General features: G+C 43.6%; 1 protein-coding gene across 1 annotated transcript in view; it reads right to left on the reverse strand.

The window, feature by feature from the left end:
- Positions 1-20,810, reverse strand: part of IL2RA (interleukin 2 receptor subunit alpha) — a 53,027-nt gene that overhangs the window by 14,618 nt on the left and 17,599 nt on the right. The window contains exon 2 of the mRNA XM_081554016.1: positions 9,367-9,549. Within this exon, the coding sequence (XP_081410142.1) occupies positions 9,367-9,549 (183 nt within the window). The remainder of the gene's footprint in view (positions 1-9,366; positions 9,550-20,810) is intronic.

Raw genomic sequence — 20,810 nt, forward strand, 5'->3', positions numbered from 1 at the left:
TGAACTGTGGTGTTGGAGAAGTCTCTTGAGAGTCCCTTGGACTACAAGGAGATCAAACCAGTCAATCTTCAAGGAAATCAGTCCTGAATATTCATTGGAAAAAGTGCTACTAAAACTGAAACTCCAATACTTTGGCCACCTGATGTAAAGAGCTGACTCTTTAGGGGGTGGTCCTAAGATGGTGGAGGAATAGGACGGGGAGACGACTTTCTCTCCCATAAATTCACCGAAAGAACATTTAGACACTGAGCAAATTCCACAAAACAACTTGTGAATGCTGGCAGAGGACATCAGACACACAGAAAGGCAGCTCATACTCTTCAAAAGGAGGTAGGACAAAATATAAAAGATAAAAAGAGAGATAAAAGAGGTAGGGACAGAGATCTGTCCCAGGAAGGGAGTCTTAAAAAAGAGAGAAGTTTCCAAACACCAGAAAACAGTCTCTCCGGCGGATCTGTGGCGAGCCTTGGAATCACAAAGGGCAAAATAACTGGGAGGAAAAATAAATAAATAATTAAAACCCGCGGTTTACGTACCTAACAGCAGTTCCCAGCGGGCGCGCAGTGCAGATGCGCACATCCCCAAATAGCAAGCGGGGGCTGGGCAGGGAGAGGCGGGCTGCATTGCTTTGGGTAAGGACTGAGCCTGAATGCCCCGCGGGCAATCTGAGGGAACTAGATTGAGACAGCAACCTAGACCGTGGGATAGCTTTCCCGCAAAAAGCCTTAACCTAAGACACCGCCACGCCCTCTCACAGAACAAAGGACTGAGCAGAGTAAACCGGCCAGAGACTGGCCCATCACCCACAGGAGACAGGCAGGTGAGGGCAGCCAGAGCCGGAAGGGTGGAATCGCGGCCCCAGAGAGGCATTCTATACCAAACTGCAAACAGACTTTGCTGCTAACCAGGACTTCTTGGGACTCTGGATGGTCGACACCCACCGAGAAGTTTGCAGCCAGAGATCAATCAGCTCCCCAGGAGAAAGCACAGCACGCCTGGGAAACTGCACCCATTGTACCCCCAGAAAACCAAGCGGCTGGGATGGGGGAAGGGAAAAAGGTGCAGCCCCCGACCACACTAGCCAAAAACCTGGTCACTGGAGCTGCTCAGACCTGGGAAGGGCACAAAACCCAGGCTCAACCAAGTCTGCACCTTTGTGAAGTACCCAGGAGCCTGAACTTGAGCGGCTTAAACCTGGGACGTACAGGCACCCCAGGTGCCGCTTTACAGGCAACCCCTGGTGCTGCTTCAGACAGTTCCTGGCAGTGCAACCTAGAGCCTGAGCAGTGTAGACTGGGAAAGCACACATGCTGTGAGTGGGGCAAACCCAGTGTGGCTGAAGCATTGTGAGCACACGCTAGTGAGATTTGTTTGCAATGTTCCTCCCTCCCCACAGCACGACTAAACAAGAGAGACAAAAAAAAAAAGTGACCACCACCACACCCCCTTGTGTCAGGGAGGCAATTAGACACTGAAGAGACCAGCAAATAGAAGAAGCTAAAAGAAACAGAGGGAATCGCTTTGGAAATGACAGATGCAACAGATTAAAACCCTGTAATTAGCACCGACTACATAGGAAGGGGCCTAGAGACCTTGAGAAGTACAAGCTGGACCAAGGAACTATCTGAAAATGAACTGACCCCACACTGTCCATAACAGCTCCAGAGAAACTCCTAGATATATTTTTGCTATTATCATTTAAAAAAAATTTTTAAACTCTTCTTATTATTTTTAATTTTTTTAAATTTTATTTTATTTTCTTATTTTATTTTTATTTTTAAGTCCTCTATTACTCCTTCAATTTTCATTTTTACAACCTACTATTACCTTGCAAAAAAAAAAGACCCTATTTGTATTTGTTTTTTTTCTTTAAGATCTTATTTTTAAAGTAAACGTCATATATATATATATATATATATTATAATTTTTGTGACTTTGGTGGTTTTTTTCTCTTTTTTTAATATGGTATTTTTGAGAACCTAAACTGTACTCTGGATTTTTAATCTTTGCTTTTTAGTATTTGTTATCAACTTTGTATCTTCAAGAACCCAATCTTCAGCACCCATTTTTACTTGGGAGAGAAATCACTGGCTTGATTTCTCTCTCCCCCTTTTAACTCTCCTTTTTCTCCACCAGGTCGCCTCCATCTCCCCACTCCACCTTTTCTTCTCTACCCAACTCTGTGAATCTCTTTGTATGTTCCAGGCTGTGGAGAGCACTTAGAGAACTGATTACTGGCTGGATCTGTCTCTTCCCTTTTGATTCCCCCTTTTCTCCTCCTGGCCACCTCTGTCTCCTTCCTCCCTCTTCTCTTCCCTGTGTAACTCCGTGAACACCTCTGAGAGATCCAGACGGTGGAGAGCACATAGGGAAGTGATTACTGGCTAGCTTGCTCTCTCCCCTTTTGATTTCCCTCTTCCTCTCCTGGCCACCTCTATCTCCCTCCTCCCTCTTCTCTTCTCCATGTAACTCTGTGAACCTCTCCGGGTGTCCCTCACTGTGGAGAAACTTTTCATCATTAACCTAGACATTTTATCATCGGTGCTGTATAGATGGAGAAGTCTTGAGGCTACTGTAAGAATAGAACTGAAAACCAGAGACAGGAGACTTAAGTCCAAATCTTGAGAACACCAGAGAACTCCTGAATCCAGTAAGCATTAAACGATAGGTGCTCATCAAATGCCTCCTTACCTGCACTGAAACCAAGCACCACCCAAGGGCCAACAAGTCCCAGAGTAAGATCTACCACACAAATTCTCCAGCAACACAGGAACATAGCCCTGAGCTTCAATATACAGGCTGCTCAAAGTCACACCAAACCCACTGACATCTCAAAACTCATTACTGGACACTTCATTGCACTCCAGGGAGAAGAAATCAAGCTCCACCCACCAGAACACCGACACAAGCTTCCCCAACCAGAAAACCTTGACAAGCCACCCGTCTAACCCCACCCACAGTGAGGAACCTCCACAATAAAGAGGAACCACAAACTGCCAGAAAACAGAAAGGCCATCCCAAACACAGCAATATAAACAAGATGAAAAACCAGAGAAATACCCAGCAGGTAAAGGAACAAGAAAAAGCCCTCCAAATCAAACAAAAGAGGAAGAGGTAGGGAATCCACCTGATAAAGAATTCCAAATAATGATAGTGAAAATGACCCCAAATCTGGAAAACTAAGTGGAGTTACAGATAAATAACCTAGAGACAAGGATCGAGAAGATGCAAGAAAGGTTTAAAAAGGACTTAGAAGAAATAAAAAAGAGTCATTATATAATGAATAATGCAATAAATGAGATCAAAAACACTCTGGAGGGAACCAACAGTAGAATAATGGAAGCAGAAGAGAGGATAAGTGAGGTAGAAGATACAATGATAGAAATAAATGAAAAGAGAGGAAAAAAGAAAAAAGAATTAAAAGAAATGAGGACAACCTCAGAGACCTCTGGGACAATGTTAAATGCACAAATATACGAATCATAGGAGCCCCAGAAGAAGAAGACAAAAAGAAAGACCATGAGAAAATACTTCAGGAGATAATAGTTGAAAACTTCCCTAAAGTGGGGAAGGAAATAATCACCCAAGTCCAAGAAACCCAGAGAGTCCCAAACAGGATAAACCCAAGGCGAAATACCCCAAGACACATAATAATCAAATTAACAAAGATCAAACACAAAGAACAAATATTAAAAGCATCAAGGGAAAAACAACAAATAACACACAAGGGGATTCCCATAAGGATAACAGCTGATCTTTCAATAGAAACTCTTCAGGCCAGAAGGGAATGGCAGGACATACTTAAAGTGATGAAAGAAAATAATCTACAGCCCAGATTACTGTATCCTGCAAGAATGTCATTCAAATATGAAGGAGAAATCAAAAGCTTTACAGACATGCAAAAGCTCAGAGAATTCAGCACCACCAAACCAGCTTTCCAACAAATGCTAAAGGATCTTCTCTAGACAGGAAACAAAGAAAGGGTGTATAATCTCAAACCCAAAACAATGAAGTAAATGGCAATGGGATCATACTTATCAATAATTACCTTAAATGTAAATGGGTTGAATACCCCAACCAAAAGACAAAGACTGGCTGAATGGATACAAAAACAAGACCCCTATATATGTTGCCTACAAGAGACCCACCTCGAAACAAGGGTTAGACTGAAAGTGAAGGGCTGGAAAAAGATATTTCATGCAAATAGAGACTAAAAGAAAGCAGGAGTAGCAATACTCATATCAGATAAAATAGACTTTAAAACAAAGGCAGTGAAAAGAGACAAAGATGGACACTACATAATGATCAAAGGATCAATCCAAGAAGAAGATATAACAATTATAAATATATATACACCCAACATAGGAGCAATGCAATATGTAAGGCAAATGCTAACAAGTATGAAAGGGGAAATTAACAATAACACAATAATAGTGGGAGACTTTAATACCCCACTCACACCTATGGACAGATCAACTAAACAGAAAATTAACAAAGAAACACAAACTTTAAATGATACAGTAGACCAGTTAGACCTAATAGATATCTACAGGTCACTTCACCCCAAAACAATGAATTTCACCTTTTTCTCAAGTGCACATGGAACCTTCTCCAGAATAGATCACATGCTGAGCCATAAATCTAGTCTGCTAAATTCAAAAAAATTGAAATCATTCCAAGCATCTTTTCTGACCACAGTGCAGTAAGATTAGATGTCAGTTACAGGAGAAAAACAATTAAAAACTCCAACATATGGAGGCTGAACAACACACTGCTGAATGACCAGCAAATCACAGAAGAAATCAAAAAAGAAATCAAAGTATACAGAGAAATGAACGAAAATGAAAACACAACAACCCAAAACCTATGGGATATGGTAAAAGCAGTGCTAAGGGGAAGATTCATAGCAATACAGGCTCACCTCAAGAAACAAGAAAAAAGTCAAATAAATAACCTAACTCTACACCTAAAGCAACTAGAAAAGGAAGAAATGAAGAACCCCAGGGTTAGTAGAAGGAAAGAAATCTTAAAAATTAGGGCAGAAATAAATACAAAAGAAACAAAAGAGACCATAGCAAAAATCAACAAAGCCAAAAGCTGGTTCTTTGAGAAGATAAATAAAACTGACAAGCCATTAGCCAGACTCATCAAGAAACAAAGGGAGAAGAATCAAATCAACAAAATTAGAAATGAAAATGGAGAGATTACAACAGACAACACAGAAATACAGAGGATCATAAGAGACTATTATCAGCAACTATATGCAAATAAATTAGACAACTTGGAAGAAATGAATAAATTCTTAGAAAAGTACGACTTCCCAAAACTGAATGAGGAAGAAATAGAAAATCTCAACAGACCAATCACAAGCATGGAAATTGAACCTGTGATCAGAAATCTTCCAGCAAACAAAAGCCCAGGACCAGATGGCTTCACAGCTGAATTCTATCAAAAATTTAGAGAAGAGCCAACACCTATCCTACTCAAACTCTTCCAGAAAATTGCAGAGGAAGGTAAACTTCCAAACTCACTCTATGAGGCCACCATCACCCTAATTCCAAAACCAGACAAAGATGCCACAAAAAAGAAAACTACAGGCCAATATCACTTATGAACATAGATGCAAAAATCCTTAACAAAATCCTAGCAAACGGAATCCAACAATATGTTAAAAAGATCATACATCATGACCAAATGGGCTTTATCCCAGGGATGCAAGGATTCTTCAATATCCACAAATCAATCAATGTAATACACCACATAAACAAACTGAAAAATAAAAACCATATGATTATTTCAATAGATGCAGAGAAAGCCTTTGACAGAATTCAACATCCATTTATGATAAAAACCATCCAAAAAGCAGGAATAGAAGGAACATACCTCAACATAATAAAAGCTATATATGACAAACCCATGGCAAACAGTATCCTAAATGGTGAAAAACTGAAAGCATTTCCCCTAAAGTCAGGAAAAAGACAAGGGTGCCCATTCTCACCACTACTATTCAACATAGTTTTGGAAGTTTTGGCCACAGCAATCAGAGCAGAAAAAGAAATAAAAGGAATCCAGATTGGAAAAGAAGAAGTAAAACTCTCACTGTTTGCAGATGACATGATCCTCTACACAGAAAACCCTAAAGATTCCACCAGAAATTACTAGAGCTAATCAATGAATATAGTAAAGTTGCAGGATATAAAATTAACACACAGAAATCCCTTGCATTCCTATACACTAACAACGAGAAAACAGAAAGAGAAATTAAGGAAACAATTCCATTCACCATTGCAATGAAAAGAATAAAATACTTAGGAATATATCTACCTAAAGAAACAAAAGACCTATATATAGAAAACTATAAAACACTGATGAAAGAAATCAAAGAGGACACAAACAGATGGAGAAATATACTGTGCTCATGGATCAGAAGAATCAACATAGTCAAAATGAGTATACTACCCAAAGCAATCTATAGATTCAATGCAATCCCTATCAAGCTTCCAACAGTATTCTTCACAGAACTAGAACAAATAATTTCACAATTTGTATGGAAATACGTAAAACCTCGAATAGCCAAAGCAATCTTGAGAAAGAAGAATGGAACTGGAGGAATCAACCTGCCTGACTTCAGGCTCTATTACAAAGCCACAGTCATCAAGACAGTATGGTACTGGCACAAGGACAGAAATATAGATCAATGGAACAAAATAGAAAGCCCAGAGATAAATCCACACACCTATGGACACCTTATCTTTGACAAAGGAGGCAAGAATATACAATAGAGAAAAGACAATCTCTTTAACAAGTGGTGCTGGGAAAACTGGTCAACCATTTGTAAAAGAATGAAACTAGAACACTTTCTAACACCATACACAAAAATAAACTCAAAATGGATTAAAGATCTAAATGTAAGACCAGAAACTATCAAACTCCTAGAGGAAAACATAGGCAAAACACTCTCCGACATAAGCCACAGCAGGATCCTCTATGACCCACCTCCCAGAGTATTGGAAATAAAAGCAAAAATTTAAAAATGGGACCTAATTAAAATTAAAAGCTTTTGCACAACAAAGGAAACTATAAGCAAGGTGAAAAGGCAGCCTTCGGAATGGGAGAAAATAATAGCAAATGAAGCAATGGACAAACAATTAATCTCAAAAATATACAAGCAACTCCTGCAGCTCAATTCCAGAAAAATAAATGTCCCAATAAAAAAGTGGGCCAAAGAACTAACCAGACACTTCTCCAAAGAAGACATACAGATGGCTAACAAACACATGAAAAGATGCTTAACATCACTCATTATCAGAGAAATGAAAATCAAAACCACAATGAGGTACCATTTCACACTAGTCAGAATGGCTGCTATCCAAAAGACTACAAGCAATAAATGCTGGAGAGGGTGTGGAGAAAAGGGAACCTTCTTACACTGTTGGTGGGAATGCAAAGTAGTATAGCCACTATGGAGAACAGTGTAGAGATTCCTCAAAAAACTGGAAATAGAACTGCCATATGACCCAGCAATCCCACTGCTAGGCATACACACTGAGGAAACCAAAATTGAAAGAGACACGTGTACTCCAATGTTTATCACAGCACTGTTTATAATAGCCAGGACATGGAAGCAGCCTAGATGCCCATCAGCAGATGAATGGATAAGGAAGCTGTGGTACATATACACAAGGGAATATTACTCAGCCATTAAAAAGAATACATTCGAATCAGTTCTAATGAGGTGGATGAAACTGGAGCCTATTATACAGAGTGAAGTAAGCCAGAAAGAAAAATACCAATACTGTATACTAACACATATATATGGTATTTAGTCAATCGGTAAAGATAACCCTGTATTCGAGACATCAAAAGAGACACAGATAAATAGAACAGTATTATGGACTCTATGGGAGAGGGCGAGGGCGGGAGGATATGGGAGAATGGCATTGAAGCATGTAAATTATCATATGTGAAACGAATAGCCAGTCTAGGTTCGACGCATGATACAGGGTGCTGGGGGCTGGTGCACCGGGATGACCCGGAGGGATGGAATGGGGAGGGAAGTAGAAGGGGGGTTCTGGAAGGGGAAAACATGTACACCCATGGTGGATTCATATCAATGTATGGCAAAACAAATACAATATTGTAAAGTTAAAAAATAGAAAATAAACTAATTAAAAAAAAAAAAAAGAGCTGACTCTTTAAAACAGACCCTGATGCTGGGAAAGATTGGAGGCAGAAGGAGAAGGGGAAGACAGAGGATGAGGTGGTTGACTGGCATCACTAACTTGATGGACATGAATTTGAGTAGGCTCTACTGCTGCTGCTGCTGCTGCTGCTAAGTCGCTTTAGTTGTGTCTGACTGTGCGACCCCATAGACGGCAGCCGACCAGGCTCCTTCGTCCCTGGGATTCTCCAGGCAAGAATACTGGAGTGGGTTGCCATTTCCTTCTCCAGTGCATGAAAGTGAAAAGTGAAAGTGAAGTCGCTCAGTCGTGGAGTTGGTAAAGGACAGGGAAGCCTAGTGTGCTGCAAACCATGGGATTGCAAAAAGTTGGACACAACTGAGCAAGTGAACTGAACTAAAGAATGGCAGTTGTGCAGCTGCTATGGAGAACAGCTTAATTGCATGGGCTATGTTCACATCATTATGAACTACAATTATTTTCAGTTGTTTAGTAAGTATTAATGTAATGTCTGCCCCCCCCACACACCCTCTTAAAATGTGGTTTCCTTGAGGGCTTGGTGTGGCAGACTCTAGGTCCACCCAAATCTCTACAAATGACCCAATTTCGTCCCTTTTTATGGCCGAGTAATATTCCATTGTATATATGTAGCACATCTTCTTTATTCATTCCTCTGTCAATGGACACTTAGGTTGCTTCCATGTCCTGGCTGTTGTAAATAGTCCTGAAATGAACACTGAGGTGCGTGTGTCTTTCTGAATCATGGGAAAGCAGTACAGATGAACCTATTTGCATGACAGCAATAGAGATCAATAGAGACGCAGATGCAGAGAATGGGCGTGTGGACCAGCAGGGGAAGGGGGGGGTGGGACGAACTGAGAGAGTAGCATTGACATATATACACTACTGTGTGTAAAACCGCTAGTGGGGAGCTGCTGTATAGCCCAGAGAGCTCGACTCGGTGCTCTGTGGTGACCTAGAGGGGTGGGATGAGGGGTGAGAGGGAGGCTCAGGAGTGAAGGGATATCTGTATACTTGTAGCTGATTCACTTCCTTGTCCAGCAGAAACTAACAAAATTATAAAGGAATTCTACCCCCCACCCCAGCCCCCAAGGAAAGTTGCAGTTCTGCCTCCCTCTTTGCTACAGTTTTTCCCTTCCCTCGGGTTACCAGTGGAAACTCTTACAGGTGCTGTTGCAGAGGCATCTGTTTACCCAGGCAGAGTGGCTGGAGTCCCCCGCACAGCGCATGACGGCCGACACTCTGCGGAAGCCTGTCTTGCAGTCACAGTTTATCATGGTGCCCACCTCGTACCTGAGGACCTTGAACATGGCGTTTGTGAGACGCGGAGGGTCATCGTGACAAGCCTCTGCCAAGACAAAAAGGCACCTTAGTAATCCAAGAGCTTCCAAACACGGGCACAGTCAACCATCAAAATGATCTAATCCCACGTTTCTTCCCTTGATTTAAGGGGTTGGTATGTACCCCACTTTTTCCTGGAAAGAAACTCAGGCAGCTGAAGGTTCTTCAGAAACCTTCAGATCAGAGATGGTTTGAAGTTTAACTTCAGCCAAGTTCTTCTCCAAGCTACAGTGTCTTTCAAACTAAATGAATAGAAACAACCGGGGTTTTATACTGAATATGACTCCGGCGGAGCAAGCATAGTTTCTAAACAAGGAACATGAGGAAGGGCTTCCCTTGTGGCTCAGCTGGTAAAGAATCCGCCTGCAATGCGGGATTCCTTCGATCCTGGGGTTGGGAAGATCCCCTGGAGAAGGGAAAGGCTACCCACTCCAGGATTCTGGCCTGGAGAATTCCATGGTATAGTCCATGGGGTCACAAAGAGTCGGACGCGACTGAGCAACTTTCACTTCACTAACGTGAGGAAAGGCGGGGAGCAGGGGAAGCCACACGGATTTAACTGAGGGATGAAATGTGTCTGTTGAGAAATCCTTTCTTGGGGGGAGAAATATTTGTAAAGTGTTCACTCAATGTGTGGTGAGTAGGAAATGTGTTTCTCACCCATCTGCCCACCTCTGAGTTTACCAAGTTTCTTCTCACACCACAAAACCTGACCCTCCCTTGGCCCAAAAAATCATCACTAGTTTCCCACTAAAGACGCTTGAAGAAGTGGCTGAGTACCCAACTATTACAGGGAGGGAAACGTGCTGGTCTCATCAGAACAATGATTCCACTGTGTGTCTCTAGACAAGTTCCCCTGCTTCAAGAGATGAGATTTTTCAGGAAAAAGTCATAGGTTGTGTGGAGGAAGTGGACAGGATGGCACAGGAAACAGGAGAAAGTGAGGCAGCCAGGCTGCCCACAGCTGGCCTCGCTACCCAGCAGAAGGGCATCAGTTCTGGATGGGTGGCTGCACCCTCTGCCTTCAGAGGACCATCTGCCAGTTGTGAATCAATGAGTCAGCATGGAGTGGAGCTTCTCTGAGCCCTCACGCTCTGCCCGGCAACTCTTCGTCCTGGAGACCACCCCATCCCCATCCAGGATGCAGGACCCTCCCGACACCCCCAAGAGGATGAGGAGAATGTGAACAGCTTGCCCCACCTCTAACCAAGAAGGGACTAAACAATAGCAATTTGAATGGCTGAGTGGGCTAGCAGTTGCAGAGGAACCTGTAACATAATGTGCATGCGTACATGCTAAGTCACTTCAGTCATCTCTGACTCTTTGCAACCCTATGGACTGTAGCCCACCAGGCTCCTTGTCCATGGAATTCTCCAGGCAAGAATACTGGAGTGGGTTGCCATGCTCTCCTCCAGGGATCTTCCCGACCCAGGGATCGCACCTGCGTCTCTTAACGTCTCCTGCTTTGGCAGGCGGATTCTTTACCATTAGCACCACCTGGGAAGCTCATAACATAATTAAATTCTGGTAATTGTAATAATCATAATAAGGCAAGAAATGCAGTGTGGTGGAAAGGGAAGGACGCTGGGTCTCTAAATTGTAGCTCCATCAGCTTACTAGCCACACAGTTTTATTGTAGTTACTTATCTAAGACGCAGCTTCCTTTTCTGTAAAATTCATATAATAATTATTATTTTACTGATTTGTTTTGAATATCATGTGAAATAACATATCGAGGTAACTTGCAGAGCACCCGGCACGTAATAGTCATAGAATAGACGCTAGTTCAGCTCCTTTTTTCTCTGTCCAGAAAAAGCAATCTTGGATGTCCCCAGTAAATGAGCAGACAAATAAACTGTGGTAAATTCAGACAATGGAATGTTATTCAGAGCTAAAAAGAAATGAGCTATCAAGCCAGAAGAAGACATAGAGGAAACATTAATGCATATTACTAAGTGAAAGAAGACAATCTTAAAAGAGCACACATTGTATGATTCTAACTATAAGGCATTCTAGAAAAGGAAAAACTATGAAGGCAGTTAAAAAAAAATCAGTAGTTGCCAAGGTTTAGAGAGGCTGGAGATATGAATATGTGGAGCACAGAGGATTTTTAGGGCAGTGAAATTACTCTATATGATACCATAATGATGGATACAATAAATAAGTGGGCAAAGATTATTCAAGTCAATTCTCCAAAGAAGATATCTGATTATCAGTAATCACTTGAAAAGGTGCTCAAGACAACATTAGACATCACGGAAAAGCAAATCAGAAGCCAAGTTGAAAGAGTCCATTAGAATGGGTAAAATAGATACAAGACTGACAATACCAAATGTTGTCAGGGAGTGACTGTAACTTGCTGACATTACTGGTGGGAGTGAAAATAATGCTGTTACTTTGGAAAATTCAAAGTTTTAAAAAATGAAGTTAGATATATACCTGGCCTATGATCCAACCATCCCACTCCTGGGTATCCAGGAGGAGTGAAATCTTGTGTCTATGAAAACACCTAAACATTTATAGTAGCTTTAAGTAATTTCAAAAACATTATGTTGAACAAGAGAAGACAAAGCAACACACACGCGCATTGATTCCATTTATACAAAATTCAAGAAAAGACAAAACTAGTATACAGAAAGAAATTAGAGCAGGGTTTGCTTGTGGTGGGCGGGATTGAATGCAAGGAGTCAGTAGGGTGACGGAAATGATGGGTACTTGGGTGTACATCTTTGTCCTGATGACAAATTGAAATTATAATGGACTCATCACAGTTCAGGCATACAAAAGTGGAGTCAGGGGCCATGGAAGATCTGCTCTCAAGACACCTCCCTGCACCACTAAGAACCTGAATTTTCTCTGAACTGCACCAAACTTAAGGACACCACCAATGGTTTTCAAAACAATATCTGCCAGCAGCTGCAAACTGATGGTCTCAAGGTCTCCCCTTGAAACTGTGCAGCCTTTTCAGATGTCAACCAGTTGGTACTCAACAAGCACCTTTGTGCTTTCCAGCTCCAACTATAATTCTTGGTAAACAAGTCATGTCACTAAGTGCAACCTTGTGGGTTTTCCCTTTATAAGCCTCCCTTATTTTATTGTTGGGGGTGGAGTGGGGAGACAAGTCAAGGGCTTCTTTTCTTAAGTTTTATTGGAGTCTAGTTGCACTACAATGTTGTGTTAATTTCTACTGTGCAACATAATGAATCAGGCATAGATGTATATAGATCCCCTATTTCTTAAACTTCCTTCCCATTTAGGTCACCACAGAACATAGAGTAGAGTTCCTTGTGCTATACAGTAGGTTCTCATTAGTTAACTATTTTATACAGAGTATAAATAGTGTCAGTCCCCATCTCCCAGTTCTTGCCACCCTTGCCCTTTCCCCCTTGGTCAAGGGCTTCTCTGGGGTATTCCTAACAAACCCCAAATAAACACCTTTTTATTTCAATCAGGTCTCCATTTCTGAAATTTTTGGTTAATGGCCAAAACTCATCAAAATCGTACACTTCAGATCTGTGCATTTCACTGCAAGTAATTTTACTTCCAAAAAATCAGTAAGAAGTATTCTGAGCAACTCTCACGATTATTCACTAGCACAAAGAATCAAGAATTGACCTCAGATGCATTCGGAATCTGACGATTCAATCACAAACCAAGAAAATTTCCAAACACAGAAATTGGAGAAGAACCAGGCAAATTGCCCTTGGGACAACTTTGTGTCCTTAAAAACTATTTATGTGGTGATATGCTTTTTTTAATTAGGCCATTAAAATTTCCGGGATCATCATAAATTAGCCTGAGCATCGAGGAGGTCATGTGGGGACAAGCGAAAGTTCCAGAACTTCTTACTCCCACAGACTTGCTTTTTATCAAAACATTTTCCTGGAATCTAGAAGCAATGAAACTTCTCTGATCTATAGCTAAGAACTGGTGAAGAACTTGACTATAACCCTTTGCCCTGGAACCATGCAAAGACTGCTCCAAATGTCATCTGAAGAAGGTGGGGTGGGAGGGTGTTCATCTCAGAGTGGTCATAAAAGAAACAGCAGTACAACATCTTTAAAAAAAAAAAAAAAAGAACGGAAAATGCCTCTTCTCTCCTGAAATCTTGCAGAGGAGTGAGTGAGTGAAAGTTGCTCAGTCGTGTCCGACTCTTTGCGAACCCATGGACTGTAACCCGCCAGGCTCCTCTGTCCATGGAATTCTCCAGGCAAGAATACTGGAGTGGGTAGCCATTTCCTTCTCCAGGGAATCTTCCTGACCCAGGGATCAAACCCAGGTCTCCTGCATTGCAAACGGATTCTCTATCATCTGAGCCACCAGGGAAGCAGAGGACTATTGAAGGACAATTCTGTTTATGTGACTCAGCAAAATGTCTTTACATCCCCTTTCCTCATATTATCCTTACGAGTTTTCTTCCCACACAGCATGGTAGCTGCCCTCATTCCCTAGTTTTACTCTAAAATTCTCAAAGTTCAACAAAGGGGCTTTTCCCGCCTTTACTCTTGCACCCACCTTTCCAAATCTATTTCCTGTTTCCACCAGAGGCTCTGACTTTCTAACAGAAGTCTTTCTCTGCTCTCAACTCTGCCCATTTTCCCAACTCAGGAGGCAAACACAGAAAAAGTTTTTGGAAGTGGGAAGGGAACTGTTTTTGTCTCTGTTGTTTTAAAGCATTGATACATTTCTAAATTGGATGTTATTTTTCTCTTTGGAGAGGATTGAAAGCCTGTGCTGCTTCTGAAGTGGGGGAGAACTGTGTACATTCCTAGTCTGTTGCTGGGACTTGGGGTGAATGCTCAGAGCTCGGACCAGGGGCCCAGGGGGAGGTCCTACCAGGGGCTCAGAGGAACACTGATGTGGTCATGCCACCTCCCACTTTTCGTGTAGGCAGAGAGCCAGTGATTATCATTAATCCTGCAAATCTCAAGAGCTTCCATTCTCACTTAGAGTTAAAATTGAGCTCTTCTGATGTCAAAAGTGTTTCCTGTCTCATTTCGGATTTTAACTCAGACAGGTAATTGGAAAGACACAGGCAGGACCCTACACACGTGTCCCTTGGCCCTGCACCCACTCCACCTCCATCCACACTGGCCCCGGTGCATCTCCCCTTGGGATATTTGTAGGTGTGTTGCCTCCGGGAATTCCCTGTTCAACTGAAGTGCAGGAATCCATGCACTTTTGGCGTCTCCAGCTGACAATGGCAACAGTCATGGAGAGCTCCCTTGCTCTGCGCTGTGTCACCACGCAGGTCTGGGAGGAAGGCGGACGAGGGTGGGGAACCCTGGGACACTCACTGCTTTTGGTCTCCATTGTTTTGTTTTCCCTCCAGTGGATTGCTGGAGCCTCACCTCCTCCATCTCACCATGCCCATGCAGGGGGAGAGAGAGCTGAGGCATCCACTGGATGCGCTGCAACAGACTAAGGGATCCAGACCAGCCAGTTTCTGTCTCCCAGGCGTCTGCTCTCTCCTTTCTTTCCTCTTCTTCTTCTTCTTCTTTTTTTTTTTTTAAGATGTATTTATTTATTTTTGGCCATGCTGGGTCTGCATTGCTTTGCATGGACTTCTCTCTAGATGTGGCAAGTTGGATGCCAAGGCTTCTCATTGTGGTGGCATTTCTTAATGCAGAGTGCGGGCTCTAGGCACACAGGCTTCAGTAGCTGTGGCTCACCAGCTCGAGAGCAGGCGCTCAGTAATTGTGGCGAACAGGCTTGGTTACCCTGCGGCAGGTGGGATCTTACCGGACCAGGGATTGAACCTGTATCCCTGTTGGCAGGCAGGTTCTTATGCACTGGGCCACCAGGGAGGTCCTGCTCTCTCCTTTTGAACATTAGACCAAACCATCAGCCATCTGCTGCTGTTTCCAGAAGGACAGCTTCTACTGCTTGGGTTTCCAATAAAAGATGAGAAACTTGGTGACGCAGGGCAGTCACTTCCCTTCCTCTGAGTGGCCGGTCACCCAGCAGGAGTGACGAGATGCAGACCACAGCTTCCTAGTTGGAGTTGCGATCCTGATACCCTTTCTCTCGTTTCGCATATGCTCTCAATGCCACTCCCCCCAACATAAAGCTACCCTTCGTGTTTTGCCCTTTTGTTTTTAGAAGAGAATAGAACTAAGATGCGGGCTTCCCTGGTGGCTCAGTAGTAAAGTGCCAATGCAGGAGATGTGGGTTCAATCCCTGGGTTGGGAAGATGCCCTGGAGAAAGAAATGGCAACCCACTCCAGTATTCTTGCCTGGGAAATCCCATGGACAGAGGAGCCTGGGGGGCTATAGTCCTTGAGGTCCCCAAGAGTCGGACACAATTTAGCAACTAAACAATGGCAACAACAAAGAACTAAGATGAGTTTTGTGCTGAGATGTTTTTGTGTCCCTTGAGTTAACCAGAAATACCAGCACCGGGAGGGAAGTTGGTCCTTTGAGCGGGAAGTCTGATTCTCTAGAGCCGGTAGGACTCTGCTTCATTTGTGCACAGCAGAGCCTCTCACACTTTGACATGCAGACATGTGGTCTGCGGGGGGCTTGTTGAAATGATAGGGTGAGTGTGGATGCTGAGACGATTTCTCACGAGTGCCTTGAAGCTGCCAGCGGCTGCAGCCGCGTTCAGCATCTAGCAGTGGCTGCCCTCTCCTCAGGGGCCTGCCTCCCCCAGGGGACCACCAGCGGGGTCCTTAGGCGCTGCTAAACCTGCTTCTGGAGTACTTTGTTCCCAGGAAAAGCATCTGAGAGGGGGCACTGAGAACTCCCTTGGCTGGAGGAAAGGTGGATGAGTGAAAATAGTTGTGGACTAGGTGAGTGGGGTTTTTTTATTATTCTTTTCTGATGTTGCTGAAAACAAAAGAGCAGTCATATGGCCCCTGTGGCCTGTGTGAGTAACATGAAAGACAAGGAAAGGGAAGGGGCTTTGAAAGGATGTGGACAAGGTCTGAGATAAGATTCTTCACTCTGTGAGTGAATCAGGGTCACGTTATGTTTGCCCGAACAGCCGAGCCAGCTCTGAGTGCCTGGCTTCATCTTTGTGCCCATCTGCCTGGCCATCGATATGCTAGAGACTGGGAGTAGACATCAGAATAGCTCACTAAGCACAGAAACTTCTAGGTGATGTTTTACTGAGCTTTACAGAAGGGATGTAGGAGCCATTAAAGTTTGGGGCACAAAACACTCATCTGTGTCAAATCTAAGAAGAACCCCGAGATTTGTTGTTGTTGTTGTTCAATCGCTAAGTCATCTCCAACTCTTTGTGACTCCGTGGACTGCAGCACACCAGGCTTCCCTGTCCTTCACAATCTCCCAGAGTTTGCTCAAACTCATGTCCATTGAGTCAGTGATGCCTCCAACCATCTCATCCTCTGTCACCCTCTTCTCCTCCTGCCCTCAGTCTTTCCCTGATGAGGGCATCTCATCAGGGCACCTGATGGTGGCCAAAGGATTGGGGCTTCAGCTTCAGCCTCAGTCCATCCAATGAACATTCAGAGATTTATCTAAATGTCAGACAGTCTCCAAATTTCTCGGGAAGCCTACCCAGCAGTCTGAGCCTCAGAAAAAGCAGGTGTTTCAGGTGTAAACTAAAATATTATAGGACATGTTTGCCATTAATCTCAATAGGATCCCAGGATCTGAGAGCTGGGAGAGACTCCAAAGATAATGAAGGTTAACCTGCCCTTTTGTTGATTAAGGAAACAGGCCTTGTTCCATTCGACGACTAGCCACAAACCTGGGATACACAGAGCCCCGACTTTCAGTTCAGGGCTTCCCCATCGCTAACGTCAGGAGCAAGCGTGCTGGTCACCAGCGGTGGGAGCTCCTCTAGCTGGAGGCAGGGCTCTGCCTATACTATCTGGGCCACTGGGAAGTGTTTGTGAAGTGTTGTGGTTGAATTCAGATCATTATCTTTGAAGAATTCAGAGCTCACGTCCTCCATTTGGGGCTATTTATGTAACAGTAGCTGTGACATCTGAGCCCCACCTGTGGCTGCTCCCTTGTAGAAATTACCTTCCATGCTCACTGCAACCCTCAAAGGGAGAGATTGTCACCCCACCTTACACGTCAGGGAACTGAGGTTCAGAGAGGTTCAGTCAGTTGCCTGAGTCACACAGCTCATGGCGATGGGACCAGAACCACAGGAAATCCCACTATTACTGCCTTCATGCCTACCTTTTTTTTTTAAAAAGGAACAACTTTTTTTTTACGGTAGAGAATCTGCTTGCAACGCAGGAGACCTGAGCTCAATTCCTGGGTTGGGAAGATTCCCCTGGAGAAGGAAATGGCAATCCACTCCAGTATTCTCGCTTGGAGAATCTCATGGAGAGAGGAGCCTGGTGGGTTACAGTCCATGGGGTCGCAAAGAGTCTTATACAACTGAGCAACTCACACTATTTCTTTTTTTTTTAATATCTATGTATTTTCGGCTGTGCTGGGTCATCATTGCTGCTCAAGCTTTCTCTAGTTGTGGTGGGTGCAGGCTGCTCTCTAGCAATCCTCAGGCTTCTTATTGTGCTGGCTTCTCTTGTTGCAGAGCAGGGGCTATAGGACATAGACTTCAGTAGTTGCAGTTTCCCTGCTCTAGATTACAGGCTCAGTAGTTGTGGAGTACGGTCTTAGTTGCTCCACGGCATGTGGGATCTTTCTGGACCAGGGATCAAACCCTTGTCTCCTGCGTTGGCTGGAGGATTCTTTATCACTGAGCCACCAAAGAAGCCCCCTCATGCCTACCTTTAAAAAAAGATCTCATTTTTACTTTCAGGAAATTATTTCAAATAGCAAACTTAAATGTGTCGGAAGAAGCAGGGATGAAGAAGATAGCATGTGGAGAAAAGGTTTGCATGGACCCCTGGTCACCACAAAAACATAGAGGGTGACACAGCTGGTTTCTCTGTAAGCATGAGATTCAAAGTGTTGAACAAGCAGCATAGAGGGGGTTGGGAACCAGTGTGAGGGATGCCAATGTAAGGGTGAAGCCAGCCTCCTACAGCCCCCGTCTGCAACACGGTAACCCTTCAGTTGCTGATGTTTGGGAGGAGCCAGGGGAAGAAGTGCAGATGTATCATTTAAGAAGTTCAAAGGGCAGATATTGACCAACAAACTTGGGCATATTTCAATTCTTTAAACAACTAATATGACAACAGCGGTGATTCTCAAACCTTTTGGTGTTAGACCTCTTAATGCTTTCAAAAATTACTGAGGGCCCCACCCCAAAGCTTTTTTTTTGTAGATTATATCCATCATTGTTTGCCATATTAGGAATTAACACTGAGAGAGTTTAAGAGGACATGTTTATAATTCATCTTAAAGTAACAATGACAAGCCCTCACAAATATGCCCTGATTGGATCTTGTCAACTACACCATGAAGAAGATATTATCACGATTCCTACCATTTTACAAATGAGACACTGAGGCACAGCGAGGTTTGGAGAATTGCCTGAGGTTGCCTAGCAAGGTCGCCTGGCTAGAGGACTCTCAGTGATGGGGCTAGAGGCTTGTCTGGGCTTTTGAGCTGAGGTCTTGGCAAGGATGCTGTGCTGCCCCTTCCAGACACCCACCTCTAGCCCTGAGCTCGTGTCTAGACATAGTGCCTTCACCTCCCCATCTGGCCATCCTCTGGTGCTCCAGCTCTGCTCAAAACCTACTATTTCCTCTTCTACTTAACTTGTCACTGTGGCTTTAGTCAATGCAATCAGATGAAAAAACATGTAGCAGCCTAAATACTAGAAAGAAAAGAAGTAGAGCTATCTCTACTTGCAAATGTTATGATAGTGTATCCAATAAACCCAAAAGAAGCAATGGTGGTAGTGATAAAATAACAAAATGATTTTAAAAGATAGCATATGATCTGTTTGTGTGTTCCAGCTGCTCAGTCGTGTCCGACTCTTTGTGACCCCGTGGACTATAGCCCTCCAGGCTCCTCTGTCTATGGGGTTCTCCAGGCAAGAATACTGGAGTGGGTTGCCATTGATAGTGATACTGAAAAAGCATGGCATGGAGTGAGGAGGAGAGAAGCACTTTTTTGGATAATGTTTGGATAATGCCAGCTAAGGAATGCAGAAAGATGGATTGGAAAGGGAATTATGTGCAGAAAGGTAGGTCGCAAAGGAATTAGGTTGAGTGAAAAAAACCCAGTTTCAAAGGTTATATATCATGTGATTCCATTTATCTCGTAGTCTTAAAATGACAAAATTATAGAGATAGAGAGTGGCTCAGTGTCTGCCAGGGAGGATGGAGGCCTCTGGCCATGGTCACAATAAGGCAGTGGGAGGGGTCTTGGGATAGGAACTTTGGTGTATATTGGCTCTGCTCATGGTCACAGAAATCTACACACATGGGAAAGTCACATGGAAATAAAGACACACGTGCATGAATGAGAGCATGTAAGATTGTTGAGGTCTGAGTAAGACTGATAGATTGCAGCGAGGTCAACTTCCTGGCTGTGATACCATGCTATAATTGTGGGGAGGACTGAATGAAAGCTGTACTGGATCTCTTGATATTGTTATTTACAACTGCATGAAAATCTCTAATTATCCCAAAATAAAAAGTTAAAAACAAACATGCACTCAAACAATCCTCCATTCTTCATGCCCTTGTTTCTTTTAAGGGCCCTCTCAGGCCCGTGAGGCCACTCTTCAGTCCCCTTCATTTCCCCTCACCTTTGCCATCGGTGCAGTCCCTTCCCAGGAGTCGTTGCTTGGACCTCTGCAGGACCCTGGCGTGCACCGCCCCCTCCATCTCCTGTACCGTCCACCCTCACCTCCAGCCCTCCCGACTGCAGACCTGCCAGAGCAGCAGCATCTTATCATTTCCTTCCACCTCCCATCTTTCCCTGCTTCCAATATGTGTTTTCAAATGTCACCAGTTTTGCGCAGTGGCAGTATCGTAGCCAATGAGGTTTATCCAAGCTAGCTGAAAAGGGAAAAAAAAGACCATCCAGTCAGGGACTTGTCTGGATGTCCAGTAGTTAAGAATCCTCCTTACAATGCCAGAGTTAGATCCCTTGTCAGGGAACTAAGGTCCCACATGTCATGGGACAACTGGGCCCTCAAGGAGAGACGAAGCCTGTGCGCCGCAGCTAGAGAGTCTGTGTGCTGCAACAGAAGATCCCAAATGATGCAACTAAGACCCAACACACACAGTCAAATAAATAACTATCTTTTAAAAATTAAAAAATATTTAGAAGTCAAGCATCCTAGCATCCCAGAGCACAGAATGACTGTACCAGTGCCGTAGTTAACGGCTGCAAGTGCAGAGGTCGATCATGGAAGCGGAGAGCTCT

The sequence above is a fragment of the Giraffa tippelskirchi genome, chromosome 13 (genome assembly GCF_054371585.1).
Source record: "Giraffa tippelskirchi isolate mGirTip1 chromosome 13, T2T-mGirTip1v1.2.pri, whole genome shotgun sequence".
Classification (NCBI taxonomy): Eukaryota; Metazoa; Chordata; class Mammalia; order Artiodactyla; family Giraffidae; genus Giraffa; species Giraffa tippelskirchi.